Here is an 18,616-nt window from a genome sequence, read left to right as displayed (position 1 = left end):
ATGAGACCTTTGAGAAACCTCTTCGTAGTGGGGTGCTCAAATACAGACCGGCCATCGATTATATGGTGGAATGCCGTGACTGCTGCTAGGTGGACCTTAAGCGACGGTATCGAGATACCGGTCGTGTGTAGATGCAGAATGTAGTCAAGTACAAAATGCAATGGTGAGCCAGAGGGATCTATGGCATTGGAGCTGCACCATTGTGTAAACCGAGACCATTTTGCGAGGTATGTTTTCCTCGTGGAGTGTTTTCTGCTATGCAACAGAACGCGTTTCACTTGGTCCGAACAAAAACTCTCGGATGTGCTGAACCATCTAGCATCCACGTGGTCAGGTACAAAGTGAGTAATTTCGGGTGGCGTACAGATCCGTTCTGTTGCGTTAGGAGGTCCAGAAAGAGAGGGAGTTGGTAAGGCGTTCGAATGGACAGTTGCAGGAGCGTGGAGTACCACGCCTGTCGGGGCCAAGCTGGCGCTATCAGCAGGACCCGGGCTCTGTCCACGACGATTTTCTCCAATACTCTTGGAACTAGAGCCACGGGGGGAAATGCATACAGTAGCAACCTCCCCCAGTGGACGATCGCTTTCAACAGAGGTCTCTTAGCGTCAGGGAGGCGCTGCATCAGTTCAGGCAATTTGGCATAATTGTCGTTATTATGATTCAAGAGAAGAGCGGCATAATTTGCAATCGTGAGCATTAGGGTTGATGATGAATACATTTTGCGCCCAAATAGATCGAGTTTTCTAGTGTCTTTATCTGGGAGTGAGCTTCTAAACTGAGATGTCTTGTTTTTATGGCGTACTGCATCCACTATTAAAGAGTTGGGTTGAGGATGATTGAAAAGAAAATCCATATCTTTTGATGGGACAAAATATTTTTATCTGCTCTTTTGCTAGTAGGCGGGATCGAAGTGGGAGTCTGCCAGATTTCGTGTGCCACGTCCATAATTGCCTCGTCAATTGGGAGTGCAATTCTGCATCGTTGTTGGGGGTGCAAATTTTTCAACAACTTATGCTGCTTTACCTGTGCCTCAGACAGCTGGACCTCCTGGCTTTGCGCCACACGTTTAAAAAGGTCCTGGAATTCTTTGAGATCATCCAGTGGTGAGGTGTCACCTGAGGTTACAGCATCATCTGGTGAAGGAAATGATGAATGCACATTAGCTGACATGTCCGTCTCTGTGTCCGAAATCTGTCCCTCCTCAGGGTCTGAATGGCCACGCTGCGGATCTGGACTCCTTGGAGGGGGTGGTAGATGAGTAGGTGATCACGCCCTGGGCTCAACATGCTGAGAAGCCGGGCTAACAGAGCAGCAGGAGCACGGTGATCTCCGATGGGAGCGGGAGTGACTGTGACGAGTTGACACATAGTAGTAGGGTCTATCATAATGAATGTAGCGACGATCTGAGCACCCCGGACACGAGTGTCGAGAAGATATGACACTAGCGTGCCTGATGTAATATGCATGGCGTGGTGAACGTGTAGGGGAGCGGGGATATCGGGAAGGAGACCACGGTCGAGAATGCCTTGAGTATGTGCAGCTAGACTCCCTATGATAGCGATAATAAGGTGATAGACTTCTGCGGGCACGAGCTTCTTGATCCCTGGTGAGGTCAGGTGCAGGGGAATGGTGCTGCAGGGATGGCCCAGGCGAAGCTATCGGGGAAGGCAGAGGAGAAGCAGCGTGCCTGCGACACTTGGAAGTTGCCTTCCTAGGTGCTGAAGTAGGCAGCTCTGCTGACGGAGCAGCAGCCGCCTGCGGAGCAGGGATAGCTGCTGATCCCAGCTGGAGCCCTGTCGGTGCCGGTGCTGAGGACAGCTCCTGAGCTGGGAGGGGGGGAGCTGCAGCTGTGTGAGGTGAGGAGAGCGGCACCAAGGCTGCCAGTGCCGGCAGGGCAGAATCTGTAAGGCAGCGCTCCGGTGCGGTGGGAGGTCGGGAGCGTGGTGCGGTGCCGGTCGGCTTCTTAGAGCCTGAAACAGGCGCCGTGCCAGTAGAGGAGCCAGATGTGCCCGGCTTGGCTTCTGCGGGACAACAAGCAGGGACCTGGCTGGAGAGGGTTTCTCCGTCATGGGAGGGCTACCCTTTGGGGAGGGAGCCCGTCTCCTCCCTACATCAAAGCCAGCATTCGTGTAGCCCGTGTCTTGAGGCATGAGTGCCTTATCAAATAAAATAATTTTTAGCCGTCTCTCACGGTCCATGCGGGCTCTGGTGGTCAAATTAGCACAGTGGGTGCATTTTTGGGGCAAGTGCGTCTCCCCAAGGCACCTAATACAGGAGGCATGGCCGTCAGAGATCAGCATTGCCTCGTGGCATAGTGAGCACTTCTTAAAACCGGGGGAGCCCGGCATTTTTGCCGCTTGAGTGCTTGCGCCGGTAACCGCTTGCCGTTTGTTTTATATCGTCGTTTTGCTTCTTTCCTTTCTGTCTCTTTCTTTCCTTGTATTCTGGTATTTAGCTTCTTTCCATGGGTTTTTTTTTGTTTTTTTGTTCTCTAAGAAAGAGAGAGGCGTCTAGGCGTCAAGTGAGAACAATGGGAAACAGCAGGGAGGGAGATAACTAGTGAAACGTCTCTATTTCTACTTTTTTTTTTTTTTTTTAAACAGTGAAGATAAGGAAAGGGAAAGGTAGATAAGGTTGATTAATTATATTTTTAACTATTAACAAGATGTCTGAAGTAGTCTGAGGAGAGGAGAGAAGAGGAGAGAACTCCGTCCGCGGCCAGAGGCAGCTGAGAGGAACTGGAGCGGGTGCCGGACCGCGCGCGGAGAGAAAAAGGTGCGAATGGCCTTGAGCGCTCACGCACACGCCGTCCGGCCAAATACAGCTATGTGAAGCCTCCGATTCGCGGCGCCGGGACAAGCCTGACACCAGATGTGGAGCACCCACGGGGACTACCCGAAGAAGCAATAAACTCCCTCAATCCTACTGGCTGGCGGAGTCTGTTCGTGCCACTACGGGGGTGCAGGAGACAGGGAAACCCCAATGCGCCATCACAGAGAGGGCCAGGGCGCACTGAGCAGTAGGCTAATGGGAGGCTGGGGGGAGGGAGCGAACAGGAGCAGTGGGAGGCTGGGACTGGTGGAGCACTGAGGAGGGTAGCAGCTTGAAGGGCAGGGCAAACAGCACAGCAACCTGACCAGTGGTGGGGGAGGGGCAGACCAGGGAACTGCATGGAGATAGCCCGGGGCAGGCAACAAACTAAGTTCCAGGAAGGGCTGTAGCAGGGAGGGAAGGAAAAACAAACTGGGCTGCTAGAGTGGGGCAGGGAGGCCAGCTGCTGTGGTGGGGAAGCAAAGGGGCAAGGCAAGGGGTGAGGAAGGTCCCTCAGCCAAATGTAGCTGCGGGGGGTTAAGTCCAAGAAGCGGGTGGGAGTGCTCCCACAAGCGCTCAGGGGGCTCATTCTCTCGCCCACTGCTGTGGAAACAGTCCCAAGGTGGAAAAGGGGGTGGGCAGCTAGCCCTGCCAAGGGGCAAAGAGTCCTCATGCTACAAGGGGGTTGTGGCAATGGAAAGAGGGCAGCTGGACTGTGGGGAGGGCTCTGTGCCTCTCCCCCGGCCCCCCTCGCAGCAACTCAGTTTACCACCACCCCAGGAGCACAGGTGTTAAAAGGCTCAGTCTTGCAAACAAACCCCTTCCATGAGTCCAATGGAGGGCTTCTCCACTTCCTCAACGCAGATGTTACAGTAGCGGGTGGGCGGCAGCCAACCAGGGAAAGGTCTCTGGATGGTGGTGGTGGGTCTTCTTCACCTCTCCCTCTGGGACGGGGGGCAGGCCAGTAGCCCCCCAGACAACAGCAAGGTTATAGGCGGTAGCAGCAGCAGTCCTGGGAAGAAAGGCCCAGCAACAGGCAGGCAGCTGCAGGAGACAGCTGGCCAGGGAGGGCTCCTCACAGCACTGGCAGCAGAAGCAGCAACTGGCAGCAGGGTAGGGGAGAAAGGGAAGGGTGCTCCAGAGCAGAGGGAGCAGCTATCACACCCTCCTCCTTCTCCTGGAGCCTGGCTCTGAGTGGGCACCCCTCCCCAAGCCTTAGTGGGCAGCACCTGGCCCCAGGGGCTCACCTGACCGGAAGCCAGAAGATGGGGCCAGGGATATAAAAGGCCTGCCAGAGAGGCCAGTAACAGAATGAGCCAGAAGCCTTCCCTGTGCACCCAGAGAAGTAGCTGGACCCAGAAGAGTAAGAGGACTGGCCTAGGCCATTAGGGCCCCAACTGGCCAGGGGTTTCAGAGCTATGAAGCCCAGAGAACCTGTATTGGACACAGGTACCACCCGAGGAGGAGAAGGGAAGAAGCCCAGGAGTAGCTGACCACTGTTTGGCTGGGCCAGAACCAGGTCAGTGTGTTGCAGTGCAGATCCCTGCTGACCCAGCAGCAGACTGCTCTGCTACTACTAGGGCCCTGGGCTGGGACACAATGGAGTGGGTGGGCCTGCATCCCCCCCCACCACCCCATCTAGGGTGGCAGTCTACCCCCTTGGCTGTTACTGAACAGCAGTCTGAACCTGCTGGACCCCCGCCTGAGCAAGGGGATCCAGCTGGGTGCTCATATTAAGACTGTTCAACTGTTTGTTTTGCTGCCTTAACCTGAACCAAGGCTTGGGGCTCTGAACTGCTTATTTGTTTGCTGCCACACCCTGAGCAAGGGTTGGCTTCTGAACTATTTACTCACCGCCCTGCCCTGAAGCTTGGTGGGGGGCTCTGAACTGTGCCCTGTCCTGAACTAAGGGCCTGCGTGCAGAACTGTTTACCTGTTTGCCGCCCAGCCCTGAACATGAGCCTGAGCTCCGGACTGTTTATTGGCCTGCCGCTGGCCCTGAAAAGCCAAACCCCTAGTTAATTCCCCAGGGGACTAAGCAGAGGGTAGTAGGGTGGAGTGGCTGCCCACTGAGCCCAAGGGGGAGGTGCCCCTCCCCAAGCCCTATAGGCTTCCAAATAGCATAAATTAAACTGTACACTCAGCCTATTTAATGGGACTTCTGCATCTTTTCACACATTTCTTTGAAGTTTATGCTAAACTGGTCAAATCCAGCTTCATGCATGCATTCAGGCTGTCTTCTGTCAATCTTACAGCAGGGGGCTGGGGATGTGGGGGTACAGGAGGGTCTCAGGGCAGGGGGTTGGGTTGTGTGGGAGGTGCAGGAGGCAGGGCACTGGGGGTGGGAAGCAGAGTATGTGGCCGGGGGGGGGGGGGGGGGGGGGGGGGGCTGGATTACCTTACCTGGGCTGCTGCACCCGGGCAGCAATGGCTGGACAAGGGGTCAGGCCAGGATTGCTGCAGCTGGATCACCACCTCACCCCCTCCTACCTGTGCCACAGCAGAAGGGGAGGACAGCCGCCAGCCCTTCCTGTGGCCAGATGGGGGCTGGACCGCAAGGCCTGCCCCAGGACAGGACGCTGCAGCCAGATGAGGGCTGGGCCCCAGTTGAGGCCTTGTTGGCCAGGCTGCCACAGAAGCAGCTGCATCACAGCCCTGGCTCCAGCTCCAGCACACAGGGCAGCCAAATATGGTCATAAAAGCCATATTTGGCTTGCAAGTCATAGGCTGCCAACCCCTGCCTTAGCCCATGCGCAGGAAACTGAACACTTTAAGTGAAGAAAATACAATAGTAGAGCTCCCCCCACCCCAGCAAGAATAGCTTAATTAAGTTCAGACAGGAATTACACTGCATCTAATCTTTAGTCTGTTTCTGCTGTATATCAATAGCCTATCCCGTGATCTACAGGTGAATGCAATGATCAGAGCAACCTTCTTCACTTAGCAGTATTTCATGTTGGGAGGGTGGGAGCATAAGGATGGAGAGAAGCAAATGAACAGTTTCTCACCTCTAGCGGGGACAATAGTTATACTTGGAAAACTTCAGCAAGGGAAGGGCCAAGATCACTACTGTAACTTACATGCTGTGAGTGATGGCAGAATAAAGACTCTGCTAATGATATTGGAGAAAGCTGTACAGACCACAAATAACGTAACAAGGTTTTTTATTCAGACTATACAAACAGGGCACTAATAACACTGGCTTGATGTTGGGACCAGTATTACGAAAGGAGTGGAGTAAGAAAATAAAAAGGCACTAGTCTTAAAAAGACACTCCATCTATTCTAAGAATAAAATTCATTTAATACTGTTAATGTTATAGCACAAAAAATAAAACAAGCTATGATCCTCAAAACACAGTGAAGGCTGTCTCTACACTACAAAGAAAAGTCAGAAAAAGATACGCAAATTTTCCTGCTTTTCGTCCGAAGAGGCTTTTCTGACGTTTAGCCTGTCTACACGGGGCCAAACGTCAGAAAAAAACCTGTTTTGGAACATCCCTTCTTCCTCATAGAACGAGGTTTACAGGGATGTTGAAAAAACCACGTCTGCTTTTCCGAATTTTTTTTCGGAAACATGTTCCTTGGATGCAGCAGAGCTTTTCCAGGATACCAGAGATATCCCGGAAAAGCTCTGTAGTCTAGATGTACCCTCAAAAGAAGGACACCTTTCTTGCTGCAAAAAATTTCTTCTCTCAGAACATGTTTTCTTTTAAAATACAAGTACACAGAAAATTACAACTATACAGGAACACATCTACTGGTCCCAAAAGGCCATCTTTTTAGGCAGGTCTCACTTTTTCAATTGCACAGAGATGCTTCTAAACTTTACTATAAACAAAAAGCCCACATTCCCAGGATGTTAATATAAAAAGTTAGATTACAGGCACATGAAATGGCACAAAATACATTTTTCCCTTTACAAAAAATATGTTCAGAGCCCCAACCCAAACAGAATATATTCCCTTTATTCCTGCCTGATTTGTAAACAATTGAGTTAGTGCTTGTCCAGTGATGCAGACAGATTAGATCAGTTTTCATTTTAACTTTTCATACTGGTCAGAGGTTTCAATGTATATATGTGTACACAATAGAAAAAAAGTCGAGCAGTAAACTTTTGATTGCTTTAACAACCGAAACAATTGCTAATTTGAACCCAGACATCTACAAAAAATTAAATGACACACATGATCCACTTAATGGTGCATAGATTGAAGCCATAACATGATAAAGTGTTATGGCTCATTTTAAATATATTTTATACTCTCAAGTGTCAGCAACACTGACAGTTATCGATCATCTAGGAATTTTTGAAAACGTTCTCTAAAGCAACAGAAAGCACTGCAAGCAATGAGTGACCTCAAAAAGGAGAAACGCAAATTGATCAAATGCAGTTTCTATATGAAAATACTTATCTCATAATAAAATAAAAGACATATTGATGCAAGTTTACCATCAAGTTCAGGAGGCATTTACTGTTAGACACAGGGAGCCATTTAAGTGGTCCAAAACTAGGTTCACAGTTATTAGGTGTTCTCTGCATTAGAAATCACTATGTAAATGCCGTGCTTTCTTGTACTGACACTAGCTAAGATTTTTGCCAACAGATGGTTTGCTTTTTTGTGGGATCACCAGATTAGTTTAACCCAGAACAGTGCTTACAACGTTCCAGGTACACAGTATAGCCAAAGAAGGACTGCTTTAAAGGAAATCCTTATTTTTGATTAAAAAATAACATTTTCCAAATCATATGTTTATGGATTTTTAAAAGAAAATGAAAAACCCTACACTGACAGCTAGGTTAGGGCCAAAATAAAGAGAACCTTATGGTAGCATGAGTTTAGTGCACTTTTAAGTACAAGATAACTTTCAGTAGTATGAGCTTCATAATAACTTAAGATAGGGTCAGGACACACACATCTACAAGGACACTTACTTTCTAGAGCTGCAGAACTGTTTCCATTGCCCACAGCCAGGCATTCCTATAGCACCATACACTTTTAGTCAATGTTATTCTATTTCACAATATTTTTGGCAGTAAAATGCTTTAAGACGACTTTCAGCCATTTAATAAGCACTACAGAATATTTAATAGGTTAACTGAGCTTAGTGATGTTAAGAAGCGTGTAATTTGTTAATCATGTAGTCAACAAAAATTTTGTGGACTACACCATTAATTGATAAGGGTTTGCATTGCAAGCGCTCAATCCTGGCTCGAGCCAGGTCCCAGCAATTACCCTTGCTGCGGTTGCTGCCAGGACCCAGCATGAGCCAGCCTATCAGACAGCCCGCTAAAAAAATTTACTTGAATAGCCACGCGGGCGGGGGAGGGGATTGTGTGTAGCCAATAGTGTTAACCGATAAGCACTGCAACTTTTTTTTTTTCATTCTTCAGTGCCTTCTCTACAAGAATCTCAAGGCACTTCAATATAGTTCAGGGCAACATGTGCTCAGGGCTTAACAGCCCAACATCCTTAAAAGAAGACATGTTCCAACATAAGATGAAAAAAATACTTGTGTGTTAATATTTCAAGTATATTCCTCTAAATGCTGAAAGCAGAGTTTGGATTTCTGCATCTTTTTCTATGCTTGAAGAAATCCTTAATACCTAGTGGATAAGAGTACATCCTGCTATTTAGAGCTGTCAGCTTCTGTAGAGAAGGTACAAATGAAGTCCCCGGGAATATTACAAAGAATAATTTTACACATGTATTTATTTCAAGATGTTTCAATTCACCTTGAGAAGCAGGCAGAAGAGGTCACAAATGTGGGTTCACACAATTTGCTCTGTTTAACTATAACTAAACTTTTAAAGTGGTATGACCCCCCCGGTGTGGATGCTATTATACCAATATAATTTATACAGAGGAACAAGTTGTCAGTATAAGGCACCTTTCTCTCTCTTCTCTCCCTCAAACTGGGTTGCACTAGTAAAACTAACAAACCCTACATCCCTCCCTAAGAACTGTTCTAGTACAAAAGTCTGTAAGACCAGGCTTAAGCGTTTCCCTTTTAAAGCTCTTTTTTACAGTTCTAGTGCTTGCAAGTCATCCAGCAACTTTTATCTCTGTAAGCATCTGCAGAATTGGTTTTATGTATGACAAAATGGGCTATCATTTACCATGTGAACAAAAGTTCTTATAATCGTCTCCACTTAAACACAATTTTCAATGGGTATTTGCTTTCGTCACATAAGCTTTATTTCTAGGTCAACAGCAAGCTCAGAGTTGTATCGCAAAAACAACCTTGTTAAAATAGCTGCTCAAAATGTCCAATTTGTCTTAAAAAAAGACTTTTTGATTATACTATCTTGGGATTGCTCAAATCTAGCTCTTCCCTCCTTCAGCCCCAAATTGCAGTTTTTTCTTGTTGCTCTGTTTGTACAGTGATGCAAAAGTTTCATATTTGATCTGAGAGAGTTAGAACTCTCCTCCTAATGATTAGGCCAGAATATGCTATCCTTGAAAGCCTCAAAAGGAAAGATTTTCTTGCTCCTATCTACCTGTGTGGCTTCAAGTCTTCTCCATCTTAAGGGCCAAAATAGTTCTAGAAGCGATGCTACAGCCTGGATGATGCAACTATGGTATGGTCAGTACATGACTTCAGTTGTGTGCATTCCAAATGGGTATAAAAAGAACCATCAAACTGCAGCAAGCTAGAAAAAAAAATGGACAGTGCTAGCAGTGTGCCATTAACAGGCACCATCCCCACCTCGAATACCAGAAAAATGAAGCAGCAGTGTAAGCTGGGCAACAGGAATCACTCATTTTCATCTGGGTTTTGAGGGTCAATTATTTTGACGTGCGTGAAAGGGAAGAGCCCTTTTCTGCCATTGACTTCACCTTCCCACTGACCATTTATATTCATTCTTGTAACTTTCACGAGGTCTCCAACCTGCATAATAAAAAACAGTGTTACCACAGTACAGGACTACAGTTGCCAACATAAAGATAATCAAAATGAGGAGAAAGAATACCGCATTAAACATCAGCGAGAAAAATAGCTTTCTATATGACTACTGCATCCTCTCAAGCAGTTAAAATTCATTTGATCATACAATAAAGACTTTTCCTATAATTCTGAAATTCAAACTTGTTTAACTACACTGACCAACTTAAGGTTGGAACCTGTAATAGTGTGAATACTGCATTCCTCTGAAAAAATGGACAGCACATTTAATACTAGTTAGTTTTAAAGAGGTATCGTCCTATGTGTAAGCTAAATATAGTGCTGCACAACTAAAGTAAAAAATAAGCTGCACTTTCCCACAGAGGAGAGATGGACATATTCCTGTATAATTCAGTTAATTTGCCCCATGAGTAAATTTTTTTAAAAAAATGAAAAATGTCTTATTTAGCTGCAAGGGGGGGGGGAATGTTTCATATTTATGTACACATTACAAAAAACTTGTGGTTATGAAAGAATACTTACTTTGAATTTAATATCCAAATAAGCTACAGTTTTCTATTAGAGAAAAATACATTCTTATTAATAAGAGCTAGAATAAAGATTTTAGCTCTATTCACGGTTTCCACCATTTAAGAATTTAGAGCACGAATAGTGTCAAGACAATTCCTTCCCATTTTGTAATAGGAATGAAGAATGAGAACTAAGGAACTTAATGCTAAACAAACTGGAACTCAGTACAGCCCCACTGATGACAGGATACCCATCTCATTTTTTAAAAGACTCTACCGCCTATAGCTTAGAGCAGTGCATGAAGCAAAATACCCAGAATTTCTACCTCCAACTAGCATCAAGGTAAGTTGACTAATAGTCTTTTTGAAATAGTCTTAATGTTTAAAGATTTAACTGTTAAACATGTTTCCCTTTCCAGTAGTTCTCAAACTTTACCCCCCCCCCCATGTTCCTGTACTGTTCATAATTATATTGCATTAATATGTGAAACTGTAGCAGATGCTTGCTTTAATATTGCTCATATAACAGTTTAGCAGCTCATACAATTCAGTAGTTACACATTGTGCTGGCTTTTCCTTATGTTGCTATACTGAATGCAGTCTCAAGATTTCCAGAATCAGAGCTTGGAGAAATGTATCTGCTCATCTATGGAGAATTCACCACCTACTTGAGTGAGCATGGGGACCAACCAATGCAGTCAGTCAGAATGAAAGCTTTCATTTTAAAGAATAAACTTCTAGCCATTATGGCCGAAGAACATTTTCTCAAAATGTTAACTCGTGGTGTGTCTTCCTAAGTCTATGGACTCCTCCAATGTTTGCATCTGCTGTGATGCTTATAGCTATACTAAACTACAAAAAAGGTCCATTTTGCTTTTCAACACAGTGTTAGCAGCTATGAAATGGACAAGAATCCAGTTAATTTAGTTCTGCTGCTACCTGGAAAACAGTAGTGGATTTAGAGTTAGTGGGGCCCTGTGTTCACAGCTTTATTTTTGTTGGCCCCCTGGGGACCCAGCCAAGAAAAACAAATATTCATTATTTCGGCCCCTCCCATTTTTCATTCTTTTTCCTGTCCTTCTCTCTCTCTCTCTCTCTCAAGTTTTTCCTGACAGGCGACAGAAGGACATCATCATGCTCACACACTCGCTGGCTGCAAAAGCGGCCAGAGAGAGGGGGGTTGCCAAGCATAACAAGCACGGGGCGCATCCCACAAGTAAGTAATAAGAAATAAATGAAAATAAAGTGAAGTACCTTGAATGTTTTTGTCATCTTAACTTTTCTTCCCCACAGACCACTTGAAAATTGCTGAGGGTCTTGGTGGGCCACTTAATGATCTTTCCAAATAGTGTTTGTACCATGAGCTAACTATTGTAAAGTGCTTTGGATGAGAATGCTTTATTACAACAAACATAACCACCTTTCCTTGGTCCACCTCAATGGAGTTCTCGGAGCACAGTTTGACAACCTCTGGTCTAAATGAAAGCTTGTACTGTATTTGTATTAAGCTAACATGCAAAATGTGTAAAAATAAAATGTATTGATGATGCATGAATGGAAAAAAGTTAACTTCCTCTGAAGAAACATATTCAATTTGGAAAAAAGATATGTATTGATAGCTTTCTTTGTACACTTTTTCTTAACAAAATCGTCAATTAAGTCATCGTAAGTAATAGTTTGTAAAGAGGCACTTTTAATTGTCAATATTGCTGAACGTGTCAAATGGTCCTGACTCATTGTATATAGCAAATAATTTTAACTTATTTCAGTACAGAAAAAGAACTTTCACCAGAAGCATTTGTGACAGGTATTGTTAAAAAATATTTTCAAAATGGTTTCTATAAGGAAAGGTTGCCTCCAAACCGTCAGGTACAAGTCTATACAAATCAACTGGTGATCTCGAAGCACAGACCTCATCACTTTCGATAAAATAAATGAAATGTTTCACTTCATCTTCAAAAAGGTGTGTGTCCATGTGGAATTCACTTAATTTCCTACTGTAGTAGCCTTTAGAACCTTCATTGACACTTCTGTTAAAAAACATGCAAAATAAATCAACAGTTTTCTTTATAGAGATTCACCTCCTACTCTGCAATTGCACTATTATTGTCACAAATAACATTGACGGTCTCAACAAGGATCTTCTCTTTCCCTTTTAAAATGATTTCATTGTCTCGAGTTTCATCAAAAAATAAGTTCACGGGGTTTTTTTTAATGCTTCTCATCAGATGAACCTACGTTTGCTGTTAATGTTAGGGCCTCTGCTTCCACGGCTCTATAGTCATTTCAACGTTTCATGACAAAACCTGTCAACTCAGGCTAACAATTGTCTAACAACAGCATATGCAGGGGCAGACCACCTGCTGTCACACATTCTTTTGACTGTCAAATGTTTTCCATTTACCTGCTCCAAGCATGATTGTAGCATACTGTACCGATGTGTGAAAACCGAAAAAAAAGCATATATGTTTTGAACGAAGTTTAAAAAAAAAATTGTCACTCCCTACAAGATGTGGCTGCAGCGTTGCATATTGAACTAAAGCAATGGCTGGAACATTATATGAATAAAGTAGAACGATTTGCATTGGTCAGTCTTGCCTGTGAACCTGAATATTTTCCTGCTATATTTGCAGCATTATCAAAGCTCTGCCCAGGACAATTTTTTATATTCAAAGCTAAATTTGCAATCATTTCCAAAACCATTGTCTCTAGACATTCAGAAGTGTGGGATTTTATAGTGGGACAAAACAAAGAAATCGCTCTACAACTTCACCATGGCTGGTCACACATTTAAAATTAATGTTAATTGGTCTACATGACTCACATCTGGTGTTGAATCGACTATTATGGAATAGTACTTGGCATCCTTTACTTCATCAGATACAAAAGTACTCCACTTAGGAAGGAACAATCAGTTTCACACATACAGAATGGGAAGTTATTGTCCAGGAAGGAGTACTACAAGAAAGGGATCTAGGGGTCATAGCGGACCACAAACTAAATATGACTCAACAATGTGACACTGTTGCAAAAAAAGCAAACATGATTCTGGGATGCATTAACAGGAGTATTGGGAGCAAGACACGAGAAGTCATTCTTCTGCTCTACTCTGCACTGATTAGGCCTCAATTGGAGTATTGTGTCCAGTTCTGGGTACCACATTTCAAGAAATGTGGAGAAATTGGAGAAGGTCCAGAGAAGAGCAACAAAAATGATTAAAGGTCTAGAAAACACGACCTATGAGGGAAGACTGAAAGAATTGGACTTGTTTAGTTTAGAAAAAGAGAGGACTGAGAGGGGACAGGATAGCAGTTTTCAAGTACATAAAAGGGTGTTACAAGGAGGAGGGAGAAAAATTGTTCTCCTTGGCCTCTGATGATAGGAACAGGAAGCAATGGTCTTAAACTGCAGCAAGGGAGGTTAAGGTTGGACGTTAGGAAAAACTTCCTAACTGTCAGGGTGGTTAAACACTGGAATAAACTGCCTAGCGTGGTTGTGGAATATCCATCACTGGAGATATTTAAAAGCAGTTTGGATAGGGATGATCTAGACCAGTAGTTATCAAACTTTTTGGCCCGTGGACCACGTGGCTGAATGAAAACACTGCCATGGACCACCAGCTGCTAATGGAAACTCACCATTAATTACATAATTATGCCTGAGCCATTTTACTAGTGCTTCAATTAGGGAGAATGGTTTAGTTTACATTATTAAACAGATTAAGCATTGTAACTCTCTCATGTTTATTTAAAATGAAGTTTGATAAACTAAGTAAAATATTAATTTATGCCCAACACAAAAGTTTCAATGTTTTACGGAAGGGGTGGGAAACCTTTCTTGGAAGAAAAATCAGTTGGGGACCACACAAGTGAGAAGGGAAAAAAACTCCCCCAAACCCCCCAACCCTCACTGATGAGGGCCCCAACTGAGACACCTCACTCCTCTGGTGCTTCAGCCCCATGAGGTGAGGGGAAGGGACAGAGAGGACTGAGGTTGGCGGATCCTCAATCCCGCAGCTCTGAACGGGGTCCCTTTGCCGCATAGTGGAAGCGGGCAGGGAGCCAAAGTGGCTCTCGGGGGCACCAGGGGCAAACTCCCTCACCCCACTGCTGCCTTCTCCTCCAGCTCCCCTGTAGGCTGGCGTGAGAGATAAAAGACATGTTTTAAAAAGTGGAAGTCAAATCCTAGCGAGGTAAATAGAAAGGAGCATAAACACTGCAAAATTAGGTGTAAAAATGTAATAAGAAAAGCCAAAAAGGAGTTTGAAGAACAGCTAGCCAAAAACTCAAAAGGTAATAACAAAATGTTTAAGTACACCAGAAGCAGGAAGCCTGCTAAACAACCAGTGGGGCCCCTGGACCATCCAGATACAAAAGGAGCACTTAAAGACGATAAACTCATTGCGGAGAAACTAAATGAATTCTTTGCTTCAGTCTTCATGGCTGAGGATTGTGGAAGAAAACCACAGATCAGGTTTAATGTGTGAAGCTATAATGTTTTTCCTTAGCACAAGGTGTTGGCCAGTTACTGTTCCAGCAAGCAAAAAGCTTTTCTTTTCCTGAAAAGAATCATATTCAACTTTACAGGCTCACTCAAGGAGGGGGGGAGGGGACAGTGGCCCCACACCCCTCCTGAACAGACAGGTAGTCTGCACTCACACACAACCTTGGATCTGAAAACAAGCCAAGAGTGTTATCAACTCAGCCTTGAACAGAGACACAGTGAAGTTTCAGGGCTTGAATTCTTAAAACAATGATTTGTTTTCTCAGGGTATGTCTACACTACAAAGTTAATTTGAACTAACGGACATTAGTTCGAATTAACTTTGATAGGTGCTACACTAGCGCTCCGCTAGTTCGAACTTAATTCGAACTAGCGGAGCGCTTAGCTCGAACTAGGTAAACCTCATTGTAGGAGGACTAAGCCTAGTTCGAACTTACTAGTTCGAATTAAGGGCTGTGTAGACCCTTAATTCGAACTAGTGGGAGGCTAGCCCTCCCCAGCTTTCCCTGGTGGCCACTCTGGCCAACACCAGGGAAACTCTATTGCCCCCCTCCCGGCCCCAGACCCCTTAAAGGGGCACAGGCTGACTACAGTGCCCGTGCCAGGTGCAAGCCTGCCAGCACCCAGCCAGCAGACCCTGCCCCTGGCACAGCTCGACCAAGCCACCCGATGACCCCAGCCCTCCCCCTCTTCCCGGGACCAGGCTGGCGGCTCCTGGGAGCTTGCCCGGGACCGCAAGAGGCGGGCACCCACCTGGTCTAGTGCGGACATCGTAGACCTCGTCCACGACCTCCGCACTAGGCACAGGAAAGTGGCCGTCTAGGGCAGGAGAGCTGCCAGCCTGGCCACCCAGGAGCAGGTGTGCATGAAAATCAAGGGGGTCCACTGAGACCCCCTGACCCTGAGCTTACAATGGCCGTCCTGGGTCAGACCAAAGGTCCATCTAGCCCAGTAGCCTGTCTGCCGACAGCGGCCAACCCTAGGGACCCTGGAGGGGATGGACCTAAGACAGTGACCAAGCCATTTGTCTCGTGCCATCCCTCTCCAGCCTTCCACAAACTTTGGGCAGGGACACCACTCCTACCCACTGGCTAATACCACTCCATGGACCCAACCTCCATGACTTTATCTCACTTCTCTTTAAACTCTGTTCTAGTTCTAGCCTTCACAGCCTCCTGCAGCAAGGAGTTCCACAGGTTGACTCTTTGCTTTGTGAAGAACAACTTTCTGTGACTAGTTTGAAGCCTGCTACCCATTCCTTTCCTTTGGTGGCCTCTAGTCCTTCTATTATGGGAACTAATGAAGAACTTTTCTTGATGCACCCTCTCCACCCCACTCATGCTTTTATAGACCTCTATCCTAACCCCCCTCAGTCTCCTCTTTTCTAAACTGAAAAGTCCCAGTCTCTTTAGCCTCTCTTCATATGGGACCTCTTCCAAACCTCTGATCATTTTAGTTGCCCTCCCCTCGCCCACCCTCTCTCTTCCCCTCTCCCACCTCCTTTTCCCAGTCTCCCCCAGTTTTGTTCAATAAAGAGAAATTCTATTTTTGACCACACGTTTTCTTTATTTTGTACATCAGGAAGGGGGGCTAGGGAAGGGTAAGTGGAAGGAGGTGAGGGAGGAATGGGGTACGAGCCCCCGATGGGGAGGACTGGGCTGGCTCTGCGGGTGGAAGCTCTCCTGCAGCCCCCCAATTGCCCCCTCTCCCCAGATGGCAGCCTGCGGCAAGTGCAGCCGGTCTGATGGCCGAGTGCTGTGATGTGCCCAGTGTGGGCACTCAGGGCACTCCAAGACAGGACTGCTTTGCAAGCGGGGCACCCCTGAGAACTGTCTGTCCGGGGTGGGGGTCGGGTCCCATTAAGCACAGCCCTCGGCTAGCCTGAGGCAGCAGCTCCACGCTCTAAGTCCTCATCTGATGCCCTGCCGGCACTGCTTCCGGCCATCCTTAACTCCGGTTCAGGGTCCACTTAATGTGGACATGCTAGTTCGAATTAGCAAAACGCTAATTCGAACTAGTTTTTAGTTCTAGATGAGTTAGTTCGAATTAGCGCTGTACTGTAGACATACCCTTAGAGTGTAAATTTAACCTTAAGGATTGAATGTATAGATTTCATTCTTTTATGCAGTTAACCAATTAAGTGTCAATAGAATTCCTTATTTCTCCTTTGCAGATTTAACAAACGTGTCTGTAGCCAAATGTTTAAATTTGATTGTTTCTTTGCGTGGATGATTTGCGCACTGCTTAAGAAAGAGGCTGCAAAGAAACGAGGAGTCATTTTTAAAGCAGGTTTCCCTTCACATATTACAACAATCGCTTAATTCCTTCCCCACTCCCCCGGAGTCCACTTCTTACCTTCGCATACCCTCAATCACTTGCTTTTCCCTCATATGAAAACTTTCCTCATTCCTATTAATTTAACTTTCCTATTAATTTAACTTTCCAATGACTGTATTTCTACTGTCCTTATTCCTTCTACTTTGCCCATCGAGCTCCAAACCTCTTACCTTCTCCTTTCACATGCTTTTTCCTTCTTATGGTCTTTCTTGATTCTTGCTAAATGGCTTTATTCAAATATTTATTATTTATTACTGAAGTCAGCTAATAGTAATTTTAAACTTCTTAGTACAGGGGTTTTCATAACAGCCAAGCTGCAGCAGGGTTGATCTATGCTGCTGACTCTGGGGTGGATCACTCGCCCCATGCTCTGTAAGGAGATCTATGCCGCAGAATGTGTCTCCTTGTTAGAGCAGATTTAGCTTCTAGCGATTACATCTTCAAATTCAATTTCTACCGGTTGACTTAGGGTGGCTTTTAATTCACCTCCTCCCATGCCCTCGAGCCAGTTATAACGGCGTGAGGGGAAGGTTTTAAACTGTTTTTTTTTTTTCTGGACAGCCCCCACTTGTGCGTTGTGAAATGTCCTTGGGTTGCCTGAGATTCCAGCCGGAGAGGCTGTAGTTATCTATTTGCTAACAAGGGGCTTGAGAATCTCCTGAAGTTGCTTGGCAGCCCTTTCCTGCTCCTGCGTGCGGGTGTGGGTGTGGGTGTGGGTGTGTGTCCCCAACCAAAATGCCTAGGGCCAATATGGCTTGATTGTCAGCGGGAATTCCTTCCTTCAGAATTTGGAGGAACACTTCCCACAAGCTAAGTCAAGTCTATTCCAAAACTCGGTGTTTCGCTTTGGATCGGGCAGATTTGTTACTAGAGCCTGTTTTTCCATACGGAAGAGCTGATCCCTTTTAGCTATCTTTCGTGCCTCCTCTCTATCTATAATGATGTATAACCTGTATGGGGCTGGGCATAGAGAGAAGTAATGTTGTGCCAAATTCCCCCCCAAGCTTGGGAGAGGCGGCACAGTTGATTCGGGTGCTCCAGCTGAGAAATCCTTTCCTCTCACTCCTAGTGCATTCTTTTGGCACAGAGGCGCTGCTGCTTGTAAGTTACATTTCTCACTGTAGGGAGGATTTTTGCTTTTCTGAGCTTCAATCTCATCTCTCGGGGATTTAATTTCTTTCTCTTTTAATGAGAGGGTTTTTAACAATGTTATTACTACCTTCTAGGTATTTTCCACTTTTCAGTTCCTTACTTGATCAAATCCTTCTCTGTCAATCTGTCAAATGCCTACAGGTCCTTGGACCATTATGCACGTACATGTAGTACACAGGGGTGCCTTTCAGCGGCAAGGGGGTATGCTTAGACTGACCCCCACCCAGTTTAGTCACTCAGGGGGAGTACCCTGTCCACTCCCTGTCCGTTCAGCGGCTTATAGGAAACTAAATCTACACACTCCAAAGAAGGGGTCTGCTGGGTCTAGAGTGTCAGACTTTATCAGCAGCTCATGAAATAAGGGGAGTCGTCACTCCCTCACATATCCGCTCAGTC

At 45.6% G+C, this 18,616-nt stretch overlaps 1 protein-coding gene across 2 annotated transcripts in view; it reads right to left on the bottom strand.

Moving 5' to 3' along the window:
- Positions 1–5,958: 5,958 nt before the first annotated feature.
- Positions 5,959–18,616, bottom strand: part of LOC102456320 (crk-like protein) — an 84,435-nt gene continuing 71,777 nt past the window's right edge. The window contains exon 3 of one of the 2 annotated variants that reach the window (XM_075915894.1): positions 5,959–9,704. In XM_075915894.1, coding sequence (XP_075772009.1) covers positions 9,570–9,704 — 135 coding nt within the window. In that variant the 3' untranslated portion in view covers positions 5,959–9,569. The remainder of the gene's footprint in view (positions 9,705–18,616) is intronic. The other variant, XR_012899113.1, reaches the window with a different exon arrangement.

The sequence above is a fragment of the Pelodiscus sinensis genome, unplaced genomic scaffold, assembly GCF_049634645.1.
Source record: "Pelodiscus sinensis isolate JC-2024 unplaced genomic scaffold, ASM4963464v1 ctg51, whole genome shotgun sequence".
Taxonomy (NCBI): domain Eukaryota; kingdom Metazoa; phylum Chordata; order Testudines; family Trionychidae; genus Pelodiscus; species Pelodiscus sinensis.
The sequence above is the reverse complement of the archived record's forward strand: the minus strand, read 5'-3'. Positions and strand labels throughout refer to the sequence as shown.